Source organism: Anser cygnoides, chromosome 1 (genome assembly GCF_040182565.1).
Source record: "Anser cygnoides isolate HZ-2024a breed goose chromosome 1, Taihu_goose_T2T_genome, whole genome shotgun sequence".
NCBI lineage: Eukaryota > Metazoa > Chordata > Aves > Anseriformes > Anatidae > Anser > Anser cygnoides.
In genome coordinates this window covers 60,444,265-60,471,724 of record NC_089873.1, presented here as the reverse complement: position 1 = coordinate 60,471,724, position 27,460 = coordinate 60,444,265, and the positions used below count along the sequence as shown (strand labels likewise).

The window sequence follows — 27,460 nt, the reverse complement described above, 5'->3', positions numbered from 1 at the left end:
TGATCTCAGTATTATTCAGAGATATCAATCCAAATCTGTTCTGTTACTACAGGAAGATTCTATCTTTTTTTTTTTTTTTCTAGAAAACTACACAATTGCAACTCAGTCGTTACCTCTCCTAGTTCTTTATGAACTTGGCAATATTCTTTATTTGACTGCTCCTTTTGACAGCTGAGAGATCTTTATCTATGTTGTGGTTAGACATTTGGTTAGATATTATAGTCTAGCTAACTACAGAGGGAACCAAAACAAACTGAGCAAAATAAGCCATCTTTTCTCTTCAACGATAACACCTGACAACTATTTTAAAATTAAAGCACACTACTTGCCAGAAGTGTAATGGCATGAATGCATCACAGCATAAGACTTCACAGATTTTGTAAGATGTTAATTACTGCCATTCCTGAACTGGCAATCAATTTCAATCAGAAATGAGAATAGCTTACGCGTGTTTTTTTACTGAGAGATGGTTACAGAACTTGCATGTGACCACCGGGGAAAGGAAGAGATACCACAAGCCAGCCTGAACCCTTCCTACACTCCTCTACAGAAGCTACAGGTAGTGTGTTTGATTTCTCCTGTAAATATCCAGTTCTGGCACAACCTGTTGCTGGCAACTGCTTTCCTCTTTCCAGTCTATATTATCTTTTCTACAGTGGTGCCAACTGCTGCACAGCTGTCACACCCTCCTTTCCCTATTTAACCATCCACTGCTTCTGTCTATACAAGCAACAAGTTCTTCCTCTTCTCTCTCACAGTTCCCTGGGAAGATCTAGTTCTGCTTATGAGCAGTCATAAGTTTGTGAATTCCTAAGTGTTGTTACAGAGGAGCTCCCTAGATATCCGGGTCTAGTTACATATAAATAAATCCAACAAATTATCTCTGAGTGCAAAATCTGCAGACCTTATGTTTTTGTATTCTAAACGTAATCCTATCACAGATTTTTTTTTAAAGCTTTTTGTTTTTCACTGGAAACACTTTCAAGTTTAAGGAAAGGATGAAAGTGCTAGGAGAACAGAGAAGTAGCAGGCCAAAATAAAGCTATGTTTTCAATTTTATTTGAGGTTTCTGAATGCCTGTGTATGATGGCCAGAGGATACTTAGTAGATATCCTTTACTCAGATTTAAAAAATACATGATGTTAGACAAAAATCACTTGTTTTTGCCGTAGGGTTTGCTAAAGAATTGCTAGATGTTAATAACAATTTTTAAGCATTCCATTGAAGGGTCAAGGCTGATGAGCTACTAACAAGTAGCTTTTTTCCTAGTGCTTGTGTGTAGCAAAACACAAGATTTTGAACAGTAAGTAACCTCTCCCTTGTTTGACTTCCAGACTTTCATCACTGTCATGTTCTCATCTCAGTTGTTCTTCCCTCTTCCAGTAAGTTCTTTATTAAATCAGGGAAGTAAAAGCTGCCATAGCAATCCTCCACAGGATCTGGCTGACTGCTTTGCAAGATACTGAGAAACCAACATATTTGGGGAGGGGGTGCCCTCTAAGTAGGTCGTTCATATTCCATATCACTTTACAAGAAATAAGCTCAGAATTATACATTGCAAACTTCACTTTCTTATTTTATTGTCCACTGAGTTTGCATAGTCCGTGACTGACTGTCCCCTCCCAGCTCCTGCTGCACCCCCAGCCTGCCTGCTGGCAGAACAAAGCGAGAAGCTGGAAAGTCCTTGACTTAGTGTAAGCACTGCTCTGCAACAATTAAAACATCAGCATGTTATCAACACTCTTCTCATCCTAATCCAAAACATAGCACCCTACCAGCTACTAGGAGGAAAATTAACTCTATTCTAGCTGAAACCAGGACATTTATTTATATATCTTTCAACATCTGCCTAAATTAAGCTATGGTGCTTCTCCATACCCTTATTTTTAAATAGTTTTCTTGTAAGTGCAACTTACGCAATTTATTTATGTTACTCTTTATAAGCAATGTGAAAAGAGGTGAATGGCACATATACTGAACTTGTGTCTACATTCTTTGACTTATCTAACTACCACAGCCTAAATCTTTCCAGCTAGAGATCACTCTGATGTCTGCTACTTGCCCAAACACTTTGCTTTCTCAAGAATTGGCTGCGAGAGCACAGCAGCTGTGCTTGCAGACTTCTCAGACAATGAGGAGTTTAAGTGCATGAAGTATAACAGGGGAAGGAACAAAGCAAATCGGTATCAGGACCATGCTGTTACAAGAACAACCACTGCAGTGCCTGTCTTAGCTTCACTCAGAGGAAATAAGGACTACTTACAAGCCAGTCCAAAACACCCCCCAGTTCCACTGTTTAAATGCCAGAATGGATTCAGAAGAAAAAATGGTCTGGATCTGACAGATACAAATACCAGAGAAGTGAAATATGCAACTAATCTGTCTAGATTTAGAAGGTACTCTTCCATATTCTTTTTATCAATGGTCAAAGTGGGATGCTTAGGCAACTAGAGAATGTGATTGCCCAGCTTCAGTCCCTTGCTTCAGTCCCTTCAATTCCCCACAGATTGTTTTTAGCTATACATGTCTTCACCAAGAAAGAGAATGTCTTCTAATGAAAAATAAACAAAAATTTCATCAACAGGTCAAAAAGTCCATGGAGTATCACCCACAAGGCAGCAGGAGTTCATTCAAGTAACAAGTACGTTTGGGAGGATCAAAATGCAGTTATGGACAGCAGAAGAAGCAGAATGGTAAAGAGATGGGACAGCTGGTTTGAAAATCAGTATATAACTGGTCTCAAATTGGAGATGCCAAGGCAACAATGATTCTACTAGGAAATAATATCTAAAAACCCTAGGTATCTAAGAGTGCTATTTAAGTGATATAACAAAGCCATGAGCTTCTTACATGACACTTTGCACAGAAGAACCATTTATGCACCTCTGCTAATTGACATAACCTGACTTTCCTTAGAAGGTAAAGTGATAAAGGAAACAGTTGTATACAATAAATATAAAAACAATGGAGACCGGACTGCAAATGAAATAGAATAGAAGTGGGGATACAAATACCATCGGCATAATCTATTTTAGATCTCTTCCGTGACTATTTCCTTTATCTTAATATGTTTTCAACTCACAGACATGTATGTTACTATTTGCGTACATTAACTTTATTTTTCTAATAATTCTAATATGATATTACACTAAAAAGCAAAAAATCATACAAAAATTTTAAACATATAAGAAGTAGTCCAATCACTTTGTTAAATCCAGTGCAGTAACACTGAAGACCACAGTTATTTTATTTTTTTATGCTCATGGTGTTTCAATATAATTAGTCCAAAGCACAATAAATCAAAATACAATCCCTGAAATACCACACTGATGTTCTTTAACCGAGTAAATAAAATGACCCCCCCATGTTTGTGAGTAACCTGTGTCTATTACTCCTAGCAGCTCCTAATCTTCTAAAGAACAGTGTAAAAATGCTGTTTACAAAAACAATTTAAAGATCATCATTTACAGATTATGTGCTGATTCTGACTGCTTCCTACAATAAATGTATAAAGAAACATCACATGACCTGTAATAAATGTTTACATAGCAGCAAAGTGCCTTTGCTAGTGATCGTCATACAGCAAATTACTACCTGCTTGAGCCAAAGACGTGTCTTTTTCTTTCAGCCCAAATAATGTCCAGGCACTGCAAAAAGTCATGTGAAAAATTTAAATACTCAACTCTCACTCAAGAGTGAGTTATCTACTACTTACAAAACTATAGTTAGTATAATGCGATTTTGCGAAACGTGATATTTTTCCAATGTTATCACCTAAATGTTGTTGAGGTAAAATAAAATGAATCTAATCCTTCTTCTATAAAGAAACAAAATGGAATACTATGCTATTGATGAAAAAAAAAATCATTCTATAAGTACAATTAACGTCAACACATTTCTGCAGTCCGTTTATTTACTGAAGAGGCTGGATACAGAGCCTGAATGGAATAGTTTGTTTCAAGGAACAAAACAAAGATACCTGTCATTGAGGGGTAATCAAACACAAAGCTTAAAATCAGTATATATTAAGGCAGCTTAAATATTAATTTCAACCCATTACTTTTGCATCACTAGCTCAAAAAGAAATAGACCCTTTCTTGCAGCCAGAAATTTCTGCCACTTGAAATTACTAAACCAGATTATCTATGGAAAGTTTAAATATGATCTTTTAAAATTATTTTTCCAGGTCCTTGCAGTCCCTATATCTAAAATGTCTGTCTTTCAGTGTAGTACTAAAGAATTACCCAACACAGAAACGACGGGCTTTTTTTTTTTTTTTTGAAAGTGCTCCAGTGTAATCACGAAGTATCAGTAAATTATTAGACTCGAGTTACACATTAAGAATGTGAGCAACATGCTACTGCCAAAAGGCGTTGAATATAGCACACCTCCACTACCAGCCTTAGAACAGTTTGTGATTACTTTCCTGTCTTTACACACTGTCCTAAGTGCCTTTATTATATTTCTGGTGGTTCCTAGCATCTTCAAAGGCTTGGAGAGTACTCGGCTTCTAACTCACGATGTTTTCAGTACACGGAATGTCTACTGCAGGCAGAACTCACAGGAAATGTTCAAGGAGATGAAACAGACAGATTATGCGTGCTTTGTCTTCATTTCGGAATGGTGACCGTGCGTTTGGATGTTAGTCTGAAATGCAGACAAATAAGAAATGTCAAAGCAAACAGAAATAAACTTGACAGGTTAAACCAAAGCGAAAACACAGAGCGGTGTGAGTTTGACTTAAAACTATTTCCCCAATGCGTGTGAAGAACCAACCCCCAGGAAATTCGCAAGCCGAGGTGTGTTCGAAAGCCCAGGGCGGGCGGGTTTTGTACACGGGGAGGGACCCCCAGCCGAGGCCGTTAAAACCCGGACACCTCCCGGCAGCCGAGGGGCCCGCCTGGGCCCCTCGCTCCCCGCCGCCACCGCCGTTGGCCAACGTTGGTCGCCGTTGGTCGCCATTAGCCGCCGTTGGCCGCCGTTAGCCGCGGTCAGGGCGGAGCTCCCGTCGCCCCCAGGGCGCTGCCTCAGCGGGAACCGAAAGCGAAGGGAAGGCGGCGGGAAACGGGGCGGGGGATCCCCGGCGCCGCTGGGGAAAGGCGGCAGCGCCGCGCCGCTGCCTGGCGGGGGAAAAACACGCGTGGGGCAGGACGGTGGGAAGCGGGCGGAGGTGAGTGCGTGTGCCCCGTGAGCCCTCGGTGTGCCCCCGTGTGCGGGTGTGTGTGAGAGACTCCGGGGTGCTCCCGCCCCGATGCCCCGGGCAGGGCAGCCGCGGGCGATGCTGTGCTTTATGCCCGGCGTGGCTTTCGTCCCCGCTTTGCTCGTCACCTGGTCCTCGGCCGCCTTCATCATCTCCTACGTGATCGCCGTGCTGGCGGGACACGTCGAGCCCCTCGTCCCCTACATCAGGTGAGAAGTGGGGACAGGGGACCAGGAAGGGGCGGTGGGCTGAGGGGCAGCAGGTGCCGGGGGGCTCCCTCGAGGTTGGGGTGGTGAGCCCCCCGGGGTATGGGGGCACCGCTGGCACGGCCGTACCGGCACCCCAGATTGCAGAGAGCAGCCAAGGGAAGGTGGGGAGGGAGAGCGGGGGGCTTCTGTGTGCTGCTGCCCACCAGCCCCCAGCACGCCTCAACACCCCCCAGAGAACCTGGGGTCTCAACACGTCTGTCACACGGGGCCTGAAGTTCTTGGCTGGAGCCAAGGTATGCTATGGGCGTACGAACGTAAGTTGACCACTCAGTTATAAGTAGTGTACATGTAGGGTTTTGTTTGCATAACTCCAGAATTGGGTCAAAGTGCAGCAGATGATGGTGTGACTTGAAGACCTCCAACAGGCTTTGTAGGAGACACGCAGGCATGCATTTTTACAATTTCGGCATAGCAACAATGGGTGTAAAAGGCTACCCAAGAGATGACTGGCATGCTTTTTTCTAACATCTATTTTCCTGATACCGAGTCACACTAGATATTAGGAAAACTTTCTTTTCCATGAGTGCGGTCAAACACTGGAGCAGGCTTCCTAGCAAGGTGGTTGATGTCCCATGCCTGTCAGTGTCCAAGAGGCATTTGGCCAATGCCCTCAATAATACGCTTTAACTTTTGGTTAGCCCTGAGGAGGTCAGGCAGTTGGACTTTATGATCTTTGTAGGATGCTTCCAACAGGACTAAAGTGTTCTGTTCTGTTCTGTTCTGTTCTGTTCTGTTCTGTTCTATTCTGTTCTGTTCTATTCTATTCTATTCTATTCTATTCTATTCTATTCTATTCTAACCTTAGTCATTTAAGCACAGATTTGAATAAATCATTGTTTATATAGCTTTAGTTAACATTTAAATCTGAATAGTGAAATTGCTAGCATTTAGCTTTTAACAGATTAAAGGTGAGACACAAATCCAAGAATGGTTTCAGATATATAAAGGATCTAAAGAAGCTTTTCAAATACGTTTCAGATAATTCTAGACCTAATTCCTTGACAGAACCTATGAACATGCATAATTTTTTAAGACTGATAACTTGAGTTGTACATACTCTTAAATTTGCTTGAAGCTTCAGGTCTATGATCATAAGCAAGTGAGATGGTGCAAATAACATTGCAACCCACAAGATAGTTGAGCTTCATTCAAACTGAGCCAAAGAAAGCTGTACTTCATGCTTATGTCAGCAAAACTTGTTAAGATTATCTGCCCGTATCTGGACTCGGCTCTTAGGAAGCCTTGTTCTTGTATGTGCAAAAATATTCTACTGCCTTAACAATAGTGGTTACAGTTCTGCTCTTCCATGATTACATACTGACACAGAAGTGCTTCTAACCAGTGCAATTTATCCCTTGTTATCCAAGAAAAATAAACTGTTTGATGCAACTGTGTCCACATTCAGTACATGGTTTGTGTTCTGAAGGACTTTGAGGTTTTGTAGTAAGAAATTTGACAAATGGTGTTTCTTATTGTTGCAGCTTATGCGAAGTTCTTGAATGAAACATGAATGAATAGGACTTACTTTAAAAATTCCTGTACTTACAGTCAAGTTTTTGACAGCACACATATGTTGCTTGTAAGGGTGATTCTTAAAAGTTGTAGACCAAACAGAGAAGTCACAGCTGTAAAGCTCTGATGAAGGTGTCACCACTGCCATAGTTAAATCAATAAGAAGCTCCGTGCAGGTAATATCTAAATGGAAAAAAAAAACCAAAACAAAACAATAATTCTTATCCTTTAACTAAGGAATCACTGTAAATATCCACATACCCTAAAAAAAAAAAAAAAAAAGGATGAAACTGTGTCAGTAATAAAATAATAAAACAAACAACAACAAAAAAAAAACAGAGCATTTGCTAGTAAAAAGTTTTTTTTTTAGAAGAAATCTTGTTTATTTGAAATTCTTTTACTAGTACATTTTTACTAGGGATATACATTGACTGCTGGTGAACAATTATTAATAGTTCTAAAGACATATGATCTAAGCATATGATCTTCATAGAAGGTGCACTTGGAAATAATATGATGATTCCCCCGGTGTACTCAGGCCAATATTCATAGTTTGTATTCTTATGTTGTACTTTATTGCTTTAGCATAAGAAGATGAATCATGGGATTAAGAATGTGATTTAGTGAAACTTAGAGTGATAAAAAGAAAGAGGAAGAATGTTGCAAGATTTCAGTTGTGCAATGTCTTAAATGAAATGAAATACAATTTGTGTGGGGAAATTCCTGTTAGACAAAGGAGAACAATATAGACAAATTTTAGTTCAACATTTGTCTAATTCTTATTTAGATTATTCAAGTAACCTCTGTATGCCTTGAGGTAACTTGTTAATTATATTTGTTTACCATGTGACAGTTTTTACAGTGAGAGAAAGACCACATCAACATTTGCCATTGAAACTGTGCTGATGTCAGAACGTAATCTTCCTACCTTAAAAATTTAAGGCTTCAGTTTGGTGTTAAATAGTTTATGATGTCTATGCAGAAAATTTGATGATGATGATGAGTCTTTTGGCCCCAAAATATTTGTTCTCCATCTGCTTTACTTTATCCTCTTTCAACTCTTCAGAAGACTGTTGGACCTAGAAGAATTCTGCCACGTGATAGTGACACAAATGATGTAATTTTCATACTGGGTTCCTCATCTTGTCCATGATGGGCTCACCTACGCATCATTGCAGATAAATGAGCATAAGTATTTGTTCCATATCGTAGAATCATAGAATTACAGAAAGCATGCACTGCTGGCTCATGTCAAGCTTTCCATCCACCAGAACCCCCAGGTCCTTCCCTACAGGGCTGCTCTCAGTGAGTTCTTCTCCCAGTCTGTACTCACATCTGGGATTGCCCTGACCCAGGTGCAGCACCTTGCACTTGGACTTACTGAACCTCATTAGGTTCGCATCGGCGCACTTCTCAAGCTTGTCCAGGTCCCTTTGGATGGCATCCCTTCCTTCTGGAGTATCAACTGCACCACTCAGCTTGGTGTCATCTGCAAACTTGCTGAGGGTGCACTTGATCCAACAGTCTATGTCATTGATAAAGATATTAAACCAGTCCCAAGATGAATGCCTGAGAAACATCACTTGTTACCAGCCTCCATCTAGGCATAGAGCCATTGACCACCACTCTCTGAGTGTGGCCTTCAAGCCAATTCCTTATCCACTGAATGGTCTACCCTTCAAATCCATATCTGTCCAATCTGGAGATCAGGATGTCATGTGGGACCATGTCAAAGGCCTTGCAGAAGTCCATGGGTTGGTCTTCCCTTGTCAACTGATGCAGTCACTCCATCGTAGAAGGTCACCAGATTGGTCAGGCACAATTTGCCCTTTGTGAAGCCCTGCTGGCTGTTTCAGATTACCTCCGTGTCTTCCATGTGCCTTAACATTGCTTCCAGGAGGATCCATTCCATGATATTGCCAGGCGCAGAGGTGAGGCTTACTGGTCTGTAGTTCCCTGGGTCCTCCTTTCTACTCTTTTTAAGAATGGGAGTGATGTTTCCCTTTTTCAAGTCACCAGGGACTTCACCTGACTGCCAGGACTTTTCAAATAAGATGGAGAGAGGTTTGGCAACTCCATCAGCCAGTTCGGGGCTGGAGATGGGGTTGAATGCAGATGCATTTACAGCATAGTTAAAGCAGGGTCCAAAAGCCCAACTCTGAGATTAAATGGAGCTCCTGGCCCATAGGCAGAGGTGTTCCAGTGGAGGTCCTAGGAGAGGCTGGTCAGGGCTATGAGTGCCCTGGATAAAGGTGTAATCCCTCTACCTGCTGGAATCCACCACTGTTTACCTTCCATAGCCTACTCCCAACACATTTTCCATTGCTATTTGCCCTAAACCATCTATGTCCCCAAGTTATGGTCTGCTGACGTCTAACTCAGCCCTCCCTACTGAGGAACAGAAGCACTGTCACTCTACCATCCCACGTCTGCTGTGTCTGGTGTTGTGCAGTTAGTGACCCTGAGCCAAAACAAGATACATGAAGACATCAATCATGCAAGAAAAATAATATTGGAAACAGGAAAACAATTTCTGCCTGAACACACTTCTACTGAAAAGCAATTTAAAGCAATTTAACAGAACCTAAATCTTTTTATGAACACACCGATCCCATTGAAACAGTATATCAAAATGGCTTTCTACCATCCAAGGCTCCTGAAATCTTAGAGAACTGATTTCCTGTACTATGAGTTGCCTGCCAGGTTTCAAGCTGAAGGATGGTAGAGTAAATATTTGCACTGTATACAGGAGGATGACACCAGTTTCACCCAGAAGAGCAAGTTCAGAGTAATAGTTTAGTTCAGTTCTCTAATAGTTCAGTTCATAGCACTGTGTTTTTCTCATACCAGCTTTTTCCTCATACCACTTTTCAAATCAGGATGCTTTCTTACGCTAAACAGTTATCAGGCGCGCTAGTTAAGCAAGAACTACCTAGCTATCCCTAGCAAATGGAATGTAGATTCACTCAAAGAACAGCTTGCACATCCGAAAGCTTGTCTACTTTTTACAATAATACTAGATATTAAGATATATTAGCTCTACCTAAAGGCTTACATTATCAAGTCCTGAAGGTGCATGCTGAATATAAATAAATAAATAAATAAAACACACAATCTTGTAAACAATAGCTGCAGCCCAATACTGGGGACCAGTGACAATAAGCAGAGTGTCACTGGGAACAGAAATAACATCCTTTGGCTAATGGGTCAGGCCCAGAGGGTTCTTGTAACCAGGGTTACTTCAGGATGTCAACCTGTCCCTAGCGGGGTTAGAACCAGTCTTCTTCAATGTTTGCATAAATGATTTGGATGAAGGACTTGAAGGTTTTCAGATGATACCAAATTGGATGGAGCTGTTGACTTCGTCAAGGGTGAGGAGACCTTTCAGAGAGATCTAGACAAATAAGAGAGCTGGGCAATCACCAACAATATGAAGTTTAATAAGAGCAAGTGCTGGATTCTGCACATGGGAAGGAGAAACCCTGGCTATACGTACAGGCTGGAGCGGGGGCAAGATGCTGGAGATCTGCCACACAGAAAGGGATCTGGGAGTTTTGGTTGATAGCAAGCTGCACATGAGCCAGCAGTGTGCCATGGTGACCAGGAGAGCCAACCGTACCCTGGGGTGCATCAGGCATGGCATTGCTAGCTGGTTGAGGGAAGGGATTGTCCCGCTCTGCTCTGCGGTGGTGCGGCCTCACCTCAAGTACTGTGTGCAGTTCTGGGCACCACGGTATAAGAAAGATATAAAACTGTTATTGTCCAAAGGAGGGCAACAAACGCGGTAAAGGGTCTAGAGGGGAAGACATGAGAAGCGGCTGAAGTCACTTATGTTGTTCAGACTGCAGAAGAGGAGACTGAGGGGAGGCCTTACAGCGGCCTGCAGCTCCCTCACGAGGGGAGCGGAGGGGCAGGCGCCGAGCTCTGCTCTCTGGGGACAGCGACAGGACTCGAGGGAACGGCATGGAGCTGGGACAGGGGAGGGTCAGGCTGGATGTTAGGGATAGGGTCATTATCGGAAGGGTGGTCAGGCACTGGAACAGGCTTCCCAGGGCAGTGGTCACGGCACCGAGCCTGCCGGAGTTCAAGAAGCATTTGGACAATGCTCTCAGACACATGATCTGATTTATTATTATTTTTTTTTTGGATGGTCCTTTGGGGACCCAAGAGTTGGACTTGATGATCCTTGTGGGTGCCTTCCAACTTAGGATATTCTATATTTCTATGATTCCCTCAGGATCCTGAGATGCATGGCATTGGCCCCACAGACTTGTACCTGTTCAGTTTCATCAGGTGGTCGTCTCGAGCCTGCTCTTCGCTTACAGTGGGAGAGACTTTGCTCCCCCAGCCCCTGCCTAGAGGTTCAGGGACTGGAGAGACCTGGGAAGACTGAATGCCTGTGAAGACTGAAGCAAATAACTTGTTGAGTACCTCAGCCTTCTCAATATTTGTCATTACCAGTTCTCGCTTCACATTTATCAGAGGGAGCACACTCTCCTTGGCCTTTCTTTTCTGGCCAATGTACCTGTAGAATCCCTATCTGTTATTCCTTGCCAAGCTCAGTTCCATCTGTGCCTTGGCTTTCCTGATTGCATCCCTGCATATAGGGACGGCATCCCTGTACTCTTCCCAGGCCACAAGTCCCCGCTTCTGCTGCCTGCGCATTTCCTTCTTGCACGTCAGTTTGACCATCAGATCTTTGCTCAGCCTTCCTGGTTTTCTGCCCTCCCTGCTCGCTTTCTTACGCAGGGGGATGAAGAGTTCTTGTTCTCTAACAAAAACATCTTTAAAGAGTTGCCAGCTCTGTCAGCAACTTTGTCCCTAAGGACAGTGTTCCAGGGGATCTTGTCCACTAGGTCTTTGAACAACTGGAAGTTTGCTCTTTGGAAGTACAAGGCCCTGACTTTGCTCTTTGCCAGGCCCATATTCCTTGAGATCACAAACTCAGCCAGGGCATGGTCACTGCAGCCTAGAGACTGCCTCCAGTTTTAACCTCTGTAATGAGTTTGTCTGCACTGGGGAGCACCAGGTCCAGTATGTGTCTTTTTTGTTTCATTAAAAAACAGTAATTGCTACATGATACTTTTTTTCTTTTTTTTTTTTTTCTTTTTTCTCCAAAGCAGTAGGCCAGAAGTAAACTAAGAATGTATCTAAGTCTTCCTTTATCCTTAGGGATATTTTTAGTAGAAAATATGGCATTAGAAAGATTGTGTCCTTAAAAATCCTGTACAGTACTTTGTAAATACATCACAGATATGACATAATATTCTTGGTATGAAATTACTTGGAAGTAAATGTCAAAGGTTATTGAGTTTAAAAATTAACAATGGCAAAATTCACCTGTAAAACTTTAGCTTGAGAACAGGTTTAATTAAAAAATGACTGGAGTTCAATGCAATTTCAGGCTATTTGGATTGCTCTTATGATGTGAAGTGTTCCAAGAACTTCAAATGGCTGCTTTCTTTGCATGTGTTGATTCCATTCTCTTCTCACCTAAAGCCCTTCAGAAGCTTTGAAGTGATCACAATCCTGTACTTAGCATAGAGTAGTCTCTTGATTTGCAAAAGTCCTTCAAGATTGTCACAAGTAGCCCACTGTTTAAATGAAGCCCTTATTGGTATTTGTGAAAACACTCCAGAAAGATGAGGAAAAGATGTGAAGTTCAAGGTTAAAAAATCAGCTAAATGAAGTGAGGATTAAGACAATTTTCAGAAATGTGAAACAAAAAAAATGAGAGTCACCCTATTGTTTTCATCAATTCTACTATCAAAGAGAAATGACTAACACAGAGTACAAGCTGTTACAAGACTTCAGAAAGCATTGCAACAGGAAAATAGATGTCAGTAGGGATTCTTAATGTTTGAGAAGTTGTAAAAACTTGTATAAAAGCCTAGGCACCCCAAGTTTTTGTCGTCTGAGGATTTGGAACCAGTCACATCAAAAAGAAATACAAGATTTTATTTTTTTCATTTTACTTCAGTTTGTCATAGAAAAGGATTCTTCCTGCACTCTAAGCTTCCTCCCATTCTTGATAAATCACCTTAGCAACTGATTACACAAATGCTTCTGTGACATATAAGGGGATTGATAGAGAAAGTGATTTTGTAAAAAAAAAAAAAAAGATATTTTGATATGGTTATAGTTTTCTAGCTTGAAGTTAACAAAATCGTCAAAATCTTTAAAAACATTTGCTTATGTAGAGAGAGCTTTCTCTTTTGGGTACTAAAGCGCCAGCATTCAGGATGAGCACCTGTCATGTCTGCACACAGCGGTACATTCAGATGTTTGGCACTAAAATCTAATCCAGCCTCACTGTTGGAATGAAGAGGATTTATCTTCTTGAATCATGTGAAAAATCTCTAGCTAGTACCTACTTGTCTCATCATATAACTAAGATAAGGTTTCATTCTCAGAGTCTTTGTTCAGTTTCCACTGAACTTTGGCACAGGCTAAAATCCTTACCTGTTTGCATTTCTGACAGCAAAGTTCCCTGGGTGCCTCTGTTTATATGCCCAACCATCTTAGTTCTGGTGAGTGTGTTACCCCACAGCCTCTTAGTACTGGTGAGTAACTAAAAACTCAGCTCACATCCAAGTTGTATAAGACTTCGTGAGCTACGTTTTCCATTGGCTTGACAAACAGAGCCTGATGTTCTCAGATATTCTCATCTGGCTGTGCCATAGAAAAGAAAAAATAACACAAAGAGGTGACAGTATTGCAGTGTTCTTCTTTCCACAGTTCACTCTCTCTCAGCATAAAGGAATCCTGCTTGAGGAGACTTGAACCCACATCCTCCCAGGAGTATGCCCTTCCTGCTAGGCAAGAGCATTCTCTGCTATGGGTGTTTGTGTGGGTGTTTGCAAATAGGTAGGGAAAAAAGAGGGAAAAGGATTCTGTGATGAAGGTATTCCATTTTCTACATAACATACATCTTTTATATATGACATTTTTCACCTATATATATTTACGTATGCTCCATTTGTCTGGCCCAGTGAACTCCTAATTATCCCCTATGAGGGCTATTTGCTTCAGTGAAAGATAACACCTTGGGCTGAAAGTCCTCTTATGTTGTACGCACATTCGAAAATTAAACGGTGTCTAGGGATGTTCCTAGGCATTGGAACACAATTGCTCTCCTGGGGTAAAGTCTTTTCAATGAAATCAGGAAAGTAAGTGTAAATTCTCTAACATTTTAGGATACTGAATGCCATTAGATATGTATTTCACAGTGTTAGTTTAGTGGATAAAAGAAATGTCATTTCTAAAATAACATTTATATTATCATTTATGTAATTCATGACCACAGTATTGTAATCTCTCACATCTTTGCATATTGCATAGAGAAAATGAAGGAATACAATTCAAATACTGTGCTCTAAAACTGTTATTACTTTCTAAAACAAAGATTCAGTACTACAAATATAGCTTCAGCATGCAGCAGGTGACATTCCAATTTATACATTTAAATGTCTTACGTAACAGCAGTTCACACAAGTTACATTTCTCTTGAGGTTTCATGTATGTGTCTCATTTGTGTTTCACAGATCTCAAATAACTTTTAATTTCTTCTTTCTCTTCTTGCTTTAGTGACACTGGAACTAAACCTCCTGAGAGTGGTATCTTTGGCTTTATGATTAATATTTCAGCACTTTTAGGTAGGTATACATTACTTGGCCTAACACAGAAAAGAAATGTAAACTAACAATTATTGTCTGCTGTATTGGAGTCCACACAATGTTCTGCAGAAAAAGTACTCCACACTTCAGTGGTAATGTGAGCTAGATGGAATTCATATCCAGAGGGCCAGGTGCTTGGGGAAGCATAGCCTTGGAGGCTCTTCTGTCTCTCAAGAGCATCTCATCAGTGCAAAGTAGTCAACGTAACTGGAAATAAAAAGAGGAAGAAAGATGGCATAATTAGTGTGCACCAACTTTATCTTTGATATAGAGAGACATTTGGTTAAAGAATGCTGCAGCAAGGTAAAACAGTATTGAAGCAACACTTGGCTTCCTCTGTGAAGATGCCTACTCCACTAAATTTTTGCTGACCTTGAATGAGGAGGTTTGGGACTTCCTATTCGCTTCTAGGGGATGGAGTATGAAAAACTCTGTAAAGGTATATATAGAGGCTGTGAAGGCCTTCATGCAAATTAAAATCCCATATTTTACCTTTTCAAAGAATCTATTTCAGTCACACTGTCTGGTTGCATTGCATGTAGCATCTCAGTACCTGAACAAAGTTACATGATTTATTCTTCCAGCTGTAGATAGAATGAAACCATGTTTTGTGTTATCAATCTGAATTACAGTATTGTTTTTTTTTCATGGAATCCAGTTTACTGCTTGTTATATCCTGATGAACTACGATCTTAAAATTCAGTAGAGGTTTTTGTCAGGAGTGAACTGCATATTGAGGTCATGTGGGCTGCAATAAAATCTATGAGTAGTGGTTTGGGGCCTCTGTTATACTAAAGAATAGCCAGAATTGGCCAAAAGCTTTTTGAATGTTTTCTGAATACAAAGCTAGTTACATTTTTTTCTGTTTACATGCTGGAGAAATATATTAATTCTTCAGGATGTCCATTATTAAAGAGATGTAGTTCTGGTACAAGAGTGTATATCAGAGCAGATTGAATTCTTCCACTTCTGCCTGTAACAGCTGTTCCCGATGTGGAATGCCAGTGCCTGGTATTTAATATGGTATTTAAAATAATTTTTTCTTGAACTGATTTGCAGCAATGTGGAGTTTAAGATGTGAAGATCCAAAATTAAGGCAGTATTATTTATTGCATTATGCTTATAATTTTATTCTGTATGTAAATGTGTTACAATGCAAGGTATTGAAGTGTGATATGTGAACATTGAAAAAATACTTTTTTTTTCAGGTGTAATTACAATGTATATCAGATATTTAATAATAAAGAAGCAAAATGAGTCATCGCACTTTATTAGGTCTTCGTGCAACATCTTCTCGTTATGCATTGGATTGATGGGTTGTACTGGAATGGGCATAGTTGCAACTTTTCAGGTATGATTATAAATCACATCATGAATAAAACTAAAACTGTTTTAGCAGTTAAAAAATCAGATAGATCAGAATGGTTAACGTTATCTCAGTGTGGATACTGGGCAAATGGAGTAAGAATGTCTTTCTTAGTTCTGACATTTTCAATAGCTTTAAAATGACAGATTTGGTTTATCATTGTAAATTAAATTTTTAATCATTTTTTTTAATTTATTTTTTGTATGTATAGCTATGTCAGTAAGGGGTTTTGCTTATTTTGTAACATGTCTGTACTAGAAAACAGTTTAATATCATAAATTCTTCATCTGAGAATCAAATGAAGTTTACTTGGCAGGTAGTTTGAGATACTGCCTTGAAATCTGTGGAAAGAGATGAATTATTTCTTTTGAAGAATGGTCTACTTTGGGGAACATTTTGGTAAAGACTGTTCTGTCATATGGTGACCTGACAATATACAGAGAAATTGAAAATAAACATTGTCAGGGCTTCAGCAGCCAATACAATTTTGCAGGTCATTTGCGTGGTATTTTCAGACAAAAACCTTTCTATCTTAGACTGGTATCTTGCTGTTTCTAGTTTTACCTCCAAGCATTGTGTGTGGGATAGCAAAGTCTACAGGCATTGCATACTATTCTACTTTTAAATATCTGTACCCTTACTGGTTAGATTTATATGTGGCACAAAAGAAGTCAGATGACAGGGGACAGTGTTGCTTGACTAAAATACACTCAGATTCAATTAGGAAAAGACAAATACGGCACACAAAATAATTTGGGAGGGTCAAGGAAGTAGGGATCTTGATCCTAAAGTTTCAAAAGAGGTTCACTGAGAGTAATAGCATTACTTCTTACCTAATCTTTATTGGCTGTCATTGCCTGTTTGCCTCTTAATTTCTCCTTCTCTTGCTTTGATCTTACTTTGCATGTTAGGTGCAGCTTGTAGGAAAGGTTCAGAACACATTAAGGATCCTATCTAGCTAAGGATTTAATCTAGCAAATATCTGAGCATGCTTAATTGCCCATGAATTTAGAAATGGTGGCTTGCAAGTCTTAGGTCTTCTAACTGTATAGTGAACAGTACACTTAACCCAACTTACCAGCACAACAACTGAGACATGAATAGGCTGTGAGACTTGGTCAAGGTCAGATGGTTGCTTCCGGTCAGAAGATAAAAGAAAAGTTGGAATTTGAAGTTTTCTTTAACATTCAGCCCAGTCTCTCTAGCAGTGCATCATGCAGGAAATTCATATTCCTGTGTACAATTTGGTTGTTTCTTAATGCTTATTTTTCCCCAGCAGGTGAGCTAGCTTCATACCTGAGTACTTTAGTAAAGCTGACTGACATTGTTGGGCATCACTTCATTTTCTCTCTCCCCTAGCAAAATATCTAGGTTGTTAAAAAGACTCCAGTGTGAAAGATTACTGGAAATATTTAAGGTTTGCATTTACTAACGCTAATCTAACACTACTTGTGATTAATATTTTAAGTAACATAATTAGTTGTAAGGGAAATTTTTTCAAGCTTTTGCTTCAAGGTGCAGTATGATAGGCAGTATGGGGTTTTGGTGGTATTGCTCTCTGAACACTTTACAAAAATGAGAATATGCGTGGTAGAAAACTCTAGGAGTGGGTTCTCTAAAAGCAAAAGAGTTTCTGAGAAATTAAGTAATGATCATGAATGAGGTGTTTGTTCTCTGGTTTAAATAATACAATGCTTGAAATGTAGGAATAAAAGACAGTGGAGGGACAGCTTTGAGAAGATAATTGTATATAGAAGGAAAAGCCCCGTAGGCCTTCATGAATAAGGCAAAGCAGAAACCCAGGTCTCAGCAGGTTTGCTTTTGCCAGTTAGACATTACACACGATTAAGGAGAGATTTCCCCATCTTTGACTAGGAAGCTTTGGAGGCTTACCACACCAGAGGTAGTAAGATTTCCCATGGTTCTGTAGGTGTTATGTGTAATGTGTTTTTTTTTGTTGTTTTGTTTTTTGTTTTTTTTAGGGAAGCTTTGGCAGTTCGATAGGAGCAAGAGTGAGAGCTCTTTTAGAAAAATTACCTTTATTGTATACAGGGCTGAATGCAAAAGCCAGCAGTTAAGCTTACTTAATGCTTTCCGTACCAAATGCTGTCAGTTCTGCATGGAAGGCAAAAAATGGAACAGACGAAAAGAAAATGCAAGTATAGATGAGAGGCCACTGAAATACCTTAGTGAGAAACATGCTTTAAAAATCTGTGAGAACTTAATACATCACAGAGAGATAGAGGGGAATGATGAGAAAGAAAAGCACAGGAAAAAAAATAAAATAGAGCATGTGAATATAATCACCATTAAAAGAAAAAGAAATCAGTGGTTTCCTGACAGAAAAGATATTAAAATACATAATGAGAGAATATAGACATGTTTTCATGAATCATTAAAATAGAACTGCAGTAGGTCAGATCATAGCACATATTTTGCTATGTTCTGGTGACAGAGTAGAGCTTTAAAGCTAATTTATCTGTCTGATACTGGATTCCAGGGTGTCATAACTTAGAATTCATATTTTTTTGAAACATTTAGAATACAATTTCTTGGGAATCTTCATCTATTTTGTTACCAGATATTTTACCTGTGTGCGTTTTAAAGGAGAGAATCTTCCGTAGTTAGGGTTTTAAAAAATATAGGCCACATGTAGTGATGCTGGAATTTTAAACACTCTTTCACATGTTGTGGAAGTTGAATAAAAGTGACTGGTGATGTGGGAAAGAGTTGGAGGGCTGAATAATTCAAGTGACTGACAGAGGAAGACCTTCATATCAAGAACTTATTTTAGGTAACACTTTTATTTCCCCTTTAAATATATAACTAATTTTCTGCTGACTCATTTCCTTGAGTCTTGTGGCTGACCAGTGGAGGGCACGGACAGAGCTGCAGTGGTCACAGTTTAGATCAGTTGCTATGAAAAATGACCACTAGTTAGTTATTGTATGGCCACACAAATGCAGATTCAACTTTCAACACAGAAGGATTAAAATCTTTGGCAGAGCAAAGGGAAAAGAAGTACAGGAACCTCTTAAGAAAAACACAAGCCTGGTCCTGCTTGTGAAAACAGTAGGTGAAAATGACTGACTGTTGAAGAGCATTAAAACTGTTCTATGCTTTTCTGTGTTTTAGCTTTTACCTGGTGGCTTTGGCCAAGGTTAATTTACCTCTCTGAGCTACTCTTTCTCCTTTTTCTTTCATCTTCCCTGTGTAGACTGTTAGAAGGGACAGTTTCCTGCTGCTTCTACATGCTGAGCATCTTCTCAGGGCTCACTGATTCCTACCACTGTACGATTAGTAACAGCTAACCATTGTGTTGAATCTCTTTCCAGGAGCTGTCTGTTCCCAGCGTCCATGACATAGGAGCTTTGGTGGCATTTGGCTCTGGTGTTGTATACATAACACTTCAATCTATAATCTCTTACAAGTCTTGTCCACAATGGAACACTTACTTTGTGTGTCACATAAGGATGGCCATATCTGTAATATCATGCATTGCTTTCATTCCCAGTATCCTTTACAGTGCATCTCACAGTTTTCCCTTTATGGCTTCTTGATCTTCCTTTTAAGTTAAACCATTGCTGATAAAAGATGAAATGAGGTTTCAGTCTTTGCTTAGGACCCTCTAATATTTCTGCCATTATAATGCATATAGCGTGTCAAAACAGTATTAATAACATAAAGATGAGCTTCAGGGTCATTCTAAAAAGCTGTAACTCTTCTTTCAGCAGTATATTTAAATCTAATGCCCTGGTGTTCTTTGTAGTATTATATGATAATTCAGAAAGGAAGGAACATCAGAAAGTCAGCCAGACCAACTTCCCAACTTCCTTCATTTTAGGAAGGGTATGGAGAAGGCCTGCAAAAAGGGGGCACCACTTCTGAAGTGAACCTAATTCACAGAAATACAAAATACAGTTGACATATACAAGATTTCCTTTTAAGCCTAAGTAGATGCTTTGGATCATGTTTGTTGGTACTTGGCTTCATTAGATGCCTCCCCTAGATAAACACTCAACACACTGGCTTTTACCACATCTTGCTGAAATTAGGATCATCCCAGTGATTTTATTGGACTCCAGGTGATCGGCCAGTGTCAAAAAAGGGTTGCAACAGATCGTTATATAAGCCATTCAGCTACAGTCTGCTTTTGATTTCAGTAGCTGTGAAGAGGCTTTTAAAGAGGACCGCAGTCCTGAGAGAAAATTATACAAATATATCAAAGGACCTATTGTGGACCAATGGAAACCAACCTAATTCCCCTTCCAACAATGCAGGGCTCTGCTGCCATTGTCCTCGGTCATGAAAGTGATCTGAGCTTTGGGATGTCTACCCTTACCCTCTGTACTTGGAAGAGCCCCCAGAAACCTTTATTCAGAAATATGTTTGGATTGCTATCAGTTCCCTTTAAATAACATATTTCATTTACTTGTCTTCTTAATACTTTGATGCGATATTCTGATTGTTCAGGATCTTTTGTGTTAGAGAAGGGGGAAATTGAGACGTCTTTTAAAAGCAGACATTTTCATTATTACTCATTAAACTTCTGTAGTTTCCTTTACACTGTTTTTTTCACCAGTGATTGTATTTGCTTCAAAAATTTCGATGACGAAAATTGATTGGACTCCAGGTGAAAAGGTAAAATCCCACTAGGTAGCCAACTTACCCGGTGTTTTATTATTTGGGGTATGCTGTTATGCTTATCTAAAAGTATATAGTATTACTAATACATCAGAGACATCCAGTATTGTATTATTTAGGGTCTGCTGTTATGCTTTACTAGAAGTGTATAGCATTACTAACACATCAGAGACTTTAAATAGTACATTATTGAGAACAGAAGGTCACTGATTTGCAGAAAACTAGTTTACAGTTATTTCTTCATTAGAAAACTGTCTGTGGCTTGTTAAATTCATGGATGGGTACATCTTAAAAGAGTTAGACTTTCATTTTAACGAGGCACTTGAAACTTACCAGTAGAACAAAGTGTAAAAAAACAAACTTTCTGGAAATGAGTTGTTCTACTTCCTTTCGTGGTCATAATTCTTGAAGATGAACTTCACGCATGGAACAAAGGTGGAACAATTTGATTCTGAAGTTTCTGAGTTTTTTTTACTACACTGTTTTTCTCAGCTTTTTCCACCATTCCTTATTAATTAATTTTTACTGCTGCGGTAAACACTGGGGGTTTAAGCTAAAGCATACTAAAGTGAGTATCGAGTATTTTAATTAATTTCAGTCTTCTCAGAATGATGGTTTTTAAAAGGCAAATTTTATTTTGGTACAAACTTTGCCACATGGAGGTTTCCAAAAATCAAATTAAGTAACACAGAGCATTTAGTCTGCTTGAAGAGTTTAATAAAAGCAAACTTGGTAAATGTACTTCAACCAAAGAGTGGTAAGGCATCTGTGAGATAACTCTTCACAAGTTAGACGATCTTAGTAATATATACCTCGTTTTTTTTTGTTTGTTTGTTTGTTTGGGGTTTTTGTTTGTTTGCTTTTTTTCCTTGAGACACAAGGATTAAAAATTATTTTTACTGAAAAACTTGTCATATTTGTTGATGGCATGTAAAGAAACACTTTTCATTCTGTTTGTGTCATGTTACATAGGTCTTTCTATGGTGGTCTACTTGAAAACAAAAGTCTTGTCAGGAACTGTCATATAAGGTGGCCATCCATTTAAAAACAATGTGAGAATTTATTGTAAGGGATAGTGTTACCGAACTCAGTGACTCTGAGTAAAAAGTTTAAGAATATCGACACTTTGATATCCTTCACATAAGAACATAATATTTTTCAGGTGAAGATTATATTCAAGCTATGTTTTGATCTAGTGCTAATTGCAGTTTCCTTGTACTGTTTTTCATAGTGGTGCACAAGACATTGCTTCACGGGATGTATACAGCCTTGATAAATATATTTACCGTCTGTTAAAACTGAATCTGTATTAACTTTTATAACATGGTATTGTGATGATAAGTCATAAGTCTCAGTATGTTTGTTGAATTTATAGAAGGAAACTGTTCTCTGTTTACTCATTCAAAAAAAAAAAAACCCTTATAAAGACTTGACCTAACTATGAGTGATTTTACCTAAGAAATCATATTTCATTTCCCTTTGAAATACAACAGCATAGCATTTTGTGACAATGTTAGTTATTCATTTTGTAAAACAAATGCAATGAATCCTCTCAGGAAAAAAACATACTTAATTTTACTGAGTATATGTTGCTTATAAGATTGTTAGTTTCGTTATTGCTTTTATTTTTTCCTTGACGTTCTAGTAATATAGGCTGTATATATTTGAATGTCTTTACATGTTTGAATTTTACTGTTAAATTATTGTGGAGTTGGAACTTCTAAACAAGAGACCAGAATCCTATTATATAAGCTTGGCACACATCTCCCCAAAACATTCATGATCTGAAGCGTATGGATTCCTTTCTCAACTCATAGGTTGTCTTTTAAGGATCAACTTTTTCAGAGCCTCAGAGCCCTAAGCTCTTATGCCTATTTTTGTAGTATTACACTGTTATTTTGTTTATCTGTTCTGTTTGTTTGTTTGTTTGTTTTCCTGAAAATTTATTTTATGTCTCATCCCATCAGGACTATACTTATCATTTCATGAGTGCGATCTGTGAATGGACAGTGGCCTTTGGTTTTATCTTCTTTTTTTTAACATTCATTAGAGATTTTCAGGTTGGTATCTGCATATTTTAGCAGACTGAAAACTATGAATTCTGTAATAATAAATGCAATAGAAAATTATTATTCTTTATCTGAGCTAAAAATGCCAAAGGTATACAAAAAAAAAATTATCAAAGAACTGACTTCTGTCTACCTAAAGAATATTTTTTCCTCTATGTTTTAAAACATAAAAATCAGTGTTACAAATCAGTTTAATAGGTGTTTGGTCTGGAAAATGATTCAATAAATGAGTATCTTTTATTTATCTAACACCATCTCTCTAGAAAGAGGCCCCTTAAAAATGTTATAGTACCAAAATAAATGCTGCAGCTAAAACTGCATTTCTTTCTACCCAAGGGATTTTATATGGTAATGCATTGTATTCCAACTAAAGCTGTGTCCTTTCTTTCAAAAAATTACACATTTTCATATGTGTTCCCTCACAATGTGAAGAATATCAAATTCTTTTTGAAAAGTATTAACATGAAAAACTTCTATTTTGGGTAGCTGGAGCAGTGTTACAGATAGTTTGATTTCTGGTGATGCATCAAATCTGACTTTAAGGAAGAGAAAATGTTAGCTTAGTTAAAAAGAAAATACTTTTATATGACTTAAACATAGTTTCTTAAGCTTTCCCTCCTTACATATTTGTTTACCTACTACGTTCTGGCTGCAGATTTTCATGGGTTTTTGGCTCAGTGTAGGGATACAAAATGCTAAAAATATAAATGTGTGAGACTTAACTTCGGCAAAAGAACTTGTAAAAAAATCAAAAAAACGTTGCTCATAAGTGCCTTATGAGGATATGAGGACAAAATCTCCCGGGTGTGTTAGGAAGATCAAGGCCTCTATACCCTTCTCAGACTTAAGGATATTTGTTTTCCCCAAAACCTGGTTGCATCTTCGCAAGACTCAAGGAGAAGGCTTAAAGTAGCAAAGACTGAGAAATGCTGCTTAGTACCATAACTACAAAGATGAATTAACTCATTTGTAATCAGAGTGGATATCATACCCAATATGTAGGTCTTTCACAAATACCATTGCCTCACGCAAGTCGCTGAAAGACAAAAACTATCGATCTAAGCATTTGCATAACTGTAGAACTAATTTGGATCACATATGTGAGCCAACTGGTGCTGTGATAAATTTCTGGAAACCATAGCCAGCATTGATGGAGGTCAGGAGAGAGGGAGAACAGTGAGAGCCCCTTAAGTCCTCTGCCATAAAACTGAAACTTGACATGAGATCACATAAAACTTTGTAATTAGCATACTTGCTTCTTCTTAGAAGCAAGCGCTCATATGCTGGCTCAGCATGGGAGTAGTTAATACATGTATGATCTGTATATAACTTTCATGAGCATATACAGGAATCAGTTTTCAACTAAGGACTCAGAGTTCACATATTTTTCTATCTGATATCTAACATCTTTGCATGCATTTACTTTTGACTAATAATACTGAGTAGACAGACCATGACTGAAGGGGTGACCAATATTAAAATGAAAGGTAGATTCTGCAGGAAAAAATAAAAAATAAATTCAAAATTGTACAGTGAATTATCTTAAAAGCCTATAATTGCCTTCCAAAACTAACACAAATATTCAACTACCCTTCAGACTTGAATGCATCATTGAATTTACTATTTGTCTTTTGTTGTATTTACTGCCAGCCCTTCACACTTCGATGACTACATATCTGATGGTATCTGTTTTATCACCAAACTCTTGTCTTGGAGATACATATTGGCAGACAATACTATAGTACTTAGAATAACTGAATTAGTTAATAGGTTTGCTTCAAATCACACAACTCAAACTGTTCAACATTAAAAGTAAAACTGTATATAAATACTATGAATGTAATAAATAAGAGAAAACAATAGAACTAAACTACATAGGAAATGCATACATTTTAATTTACATGCTATAAAATAACATGAAATCTTATCTCAGTTTTTCACTATGACAAAGATTTTTTAGATTCTATCATCTTTTTCATTTAATCAGTGCTCACAGAAAACCAAACACCTAATTTTAAAAGAAAAATAATCCTTTCTTATTTTTCAAAATTTCTCACAGTATGTATTTCACTTAGAATTTTTTTGTTGTTGTTGTTACATCTCTTTGTACTCCTTGTATATCTCAGAACTTAATTTATCTTAGGCTGATCTTGTTTTATTTTTCTTTTAGAGAGTTTCAATAAGGATATCAACAGAAATACATGAAGACTCCTGATAGAGAAGAAAATTACATTTTATATTGAAGAATGTTCTAGGTTTCTTTTTACTTATGGAAAATGTTGCAGAGGGACAAGGATTTTAAATTTTATAAAGAAACCATGCCATTAATTCTGCAACAACTATAACAGCATCTACCAAAACATTTTAAATACTAGCAACAATATTCCTGCTCTTTTTTTTTTTTCAAAATTTTGTAGTTTTAATACTGTTTCATATATTAAAAATACTGCAATAGAGGTAATCTATAGCAGCACTTCAAGGTCATTAAAAAATGTGGACCTTCTCAGCTCTTCCCTTTTGGACATAGCCATATATAGATATATATATTCATTTGTTATAGTCTGCTAAGTAACATTAGTTTTAAACTTGAGAACGTACAGTCTGCAAATAGTTTGGAATGTCTAAAGCATTAGACAACACTAAAACTGAATTTTGGCTCTTAAGTTGCAAGAACTGTGGAGGAAGATGTGAGCAGAAGCGGGCATCTTTGTTTCAAGACTTGAGATTTGCAGTTAGTGGGTTGGAATACTATGCTACGAGTTTGTGATTGTGGATGCTATCCAAATACGAATCCTAGAAGATTAAACTACTGCTTGAAAAATGTTTTCAAATCGTCACTGCAATATATGTTGTAGAAGTCTACTCCCTTTTTTCCCTGTTGTGCATTGCTGACCATGGGAAGCTTAGAACTGTTGTGGAATAGAAAGAAAATTTATATTTATGCAGGATCTACTAAAGAGAAGTCTTACTGCCATCTGGTTAATACAGAGCAGAAGTTTTCAAGTCTGTGTTTTAACCCACAATGATGGAATGAAGAGGTCTCCAAAAAGTCACTGAGAGTGAATGGAAAACGAGAAGAGACACCAGTAGTTTTCAGGTATTCAGTTATACATGTATTATATAGAGAAAAAGAAAAAAAAAAAGAAAAAATAAGCCTGGATAAGCTTCTGTGGTTAAAGTATAGCATAGTTACTGCTATAAATGCACTTCTGTAATGAAACTGTAACTGAGAAGTCATATGTTACAAGTACCTGGAGGCAAAATGGTCTTTTATGGACTGATTCACTACCTCCGTTTAATGCATTAACCACTTGCCTATCAATCAAGTTCTGTGAAAATCAAATTTGCCATGGTGTATTACAGTTTATGCAGAAACATGCATGATTGTGAGTTGCTAATTTTCCATGAGATAAAAGAAATGTTTCTTTTGGAAAGTGATGTCTTGAGACTAGTCTGCTGTTGGTATTTCCTTTAATGTGTATTTTAAACTGTACTAAATTCAGCTGTTTCACAACTTAAAAAGTCCATGTTTTCTTTATGTGTTCTCCAAATAAAAATAGTAAAAATGTTTTCTACTGGCAGATTTGCTTTCTGCATTATTCACGTAATCCTGCAGAAGTTTATGGTTATGATCATATTGAAAATAAAATCTGTTGTAGACTAGATGTAAGACTTAAGTCTTGCTGATTGTGTCCTGCAAGGAACACACATTCCTTACAGAAGTGCTCACAAGAAAATGTATACCAACCATAAAAACTGACATCGTGTTATTTTTGAAGGCCATGCTAAGAAATACTTTAGTTTGAGAAAGCTAGGAATAAAGAAATGAAGAACAATACAATACAACACAATAAAAATAAAGTATAAGAAGCCTGAAGTTGTTATTTCAAATGATATCAGTTTTCAGCTCATCAACTTACAAAACTCTTTACATGGTAAAAGAAATCATGTTAACCTGAAGTTCAGCCTTAACTAATATTTAGTGTGTTTTTACAGTGAATCCATGTACGCTCACACAAGAAAACAATTATTTGTCCTGTTCTGATTCAAGCAAGAATCACTACAATGTTTCACAAGTTTTTTATGGCACTGAGGGAGCAAACGCTGAAGAAAATATTAAATCATTCCCAAATCATGGCTTCTGAAATGAGTTCACACTCAATCTCTTAGTACCCCGTCCTCCTCAAAATAGTCTTACCCAGCCTGTCAACTTTACAGTGTTTACAGTATCCTAAAGATAAAACAAACAAACCATTTTTTCAGAGTAAGTGGATAAATAAAAATAATCCTGTTTGCTAAAATCAATCTGTTAATTCAATTATAAAGAACTAATGTAGCTTAAAGAAATCCTTCCCATTTTCCTGAGCTTTGTCATGCTACATTATTATATGAGTTACAGTCATGACCAAAAGAATGCATCACCAAGAATTTGCTCATTTAATTCATTAGGCCAAAAACCGCCAACATACATGAACATGCAGTTGCAGACAATGGATAGTCACCTTTTCATTTGTGCAGTGAACAGCTATTGAACACTCTTTGATTGTTCTCTGGCTCCTGGCATCTTTTCATTCGAGATCTTAAGTATTTTTTCAGTTCCGGTGTAAGCTGACATGTTGCAAGCAATTCAAAAAATTTCCTTCTATCAAGTTGTATCATTTCAGCTGTGGATGACTCTTGTTAAATAATGGTATTTAAATTGTTACAATCAAATGATATCTACA

The 27,460-nt window shown here is 38.1% G+C and overlaps 2 protein-coding genes and 1 long non-coding RNA gene across 4 annotated transcripts in view; 1 reads left to right on the top strand and 2 right to left on the bottom strand.

Annotated features, from left to right (window-relative positions):
• Positions 1–3,093: 3,093 nt before the first annotated feature.
• LOC125182130 (uncharacterized) lies at positions 3,094–4,917 on the bottom strand. The gene is made up of 2 exons (XR_010831768.1): positions 4,777–4,917; positions 3,094–4,647 (listed from the first exon to the last, which is right to left on the bottom strand). It is a non-coding gene; the product is annotated as an uncharacterized lncRNA (long non-coding RNA).
• On the top strand, positions 4,891–26,401 carry DRAM1 (DNA damage regulated autophagy modulator 1). Of its 2 annotated transcripts, XM_013173161.3 has the most exons (7): positions 4,893–5,409; positions 14,569–14,636; positions 15,866–16,008; positions 19,359–19,536; positions 20,606–20,664; positions 22,635–22,727; positions 24,907–26,401. In XM_013173161.3, the coding sequence occupies exons 1-7, from the start codon at positions 5,252–5,254 to the stop codon at positions 24,949–24,951; spliced, it is 744 nt and encodes a 247-aa protein (XP_013028615.3). In that variant the 5' UTR covers positions 4,893–5,251; the 3' UTR covers positions 24,952–26,401. The 2 variants fall into 2 exon arrangements, with proteins under 2 accessions (XP_047914107.2, XP_013028615.3); XM_048058150.2 differs by lacking the exon at positions 22,635–22,727 and having other exon boundaries at positions 4,891–5,409.
• WASHC3 (WASH complex subunit 3) overlaps positions 14,621–27,460 on the bottom strand; it is a 56,548-nt gene continuing 43,708 nt past the window's right edge. The window contains exon 7 of the mRNA XM_048058199.2: positions 14,621–14,864. Coding sequence (XP_047914156.1) covers positions 14,828–14,864 — 37 coding nt within the window. The 3' untranslated portion in view covers positions 14,621–14,827. The remainder of the gene's footprint in view (positions 14,865–27,460) is intronic.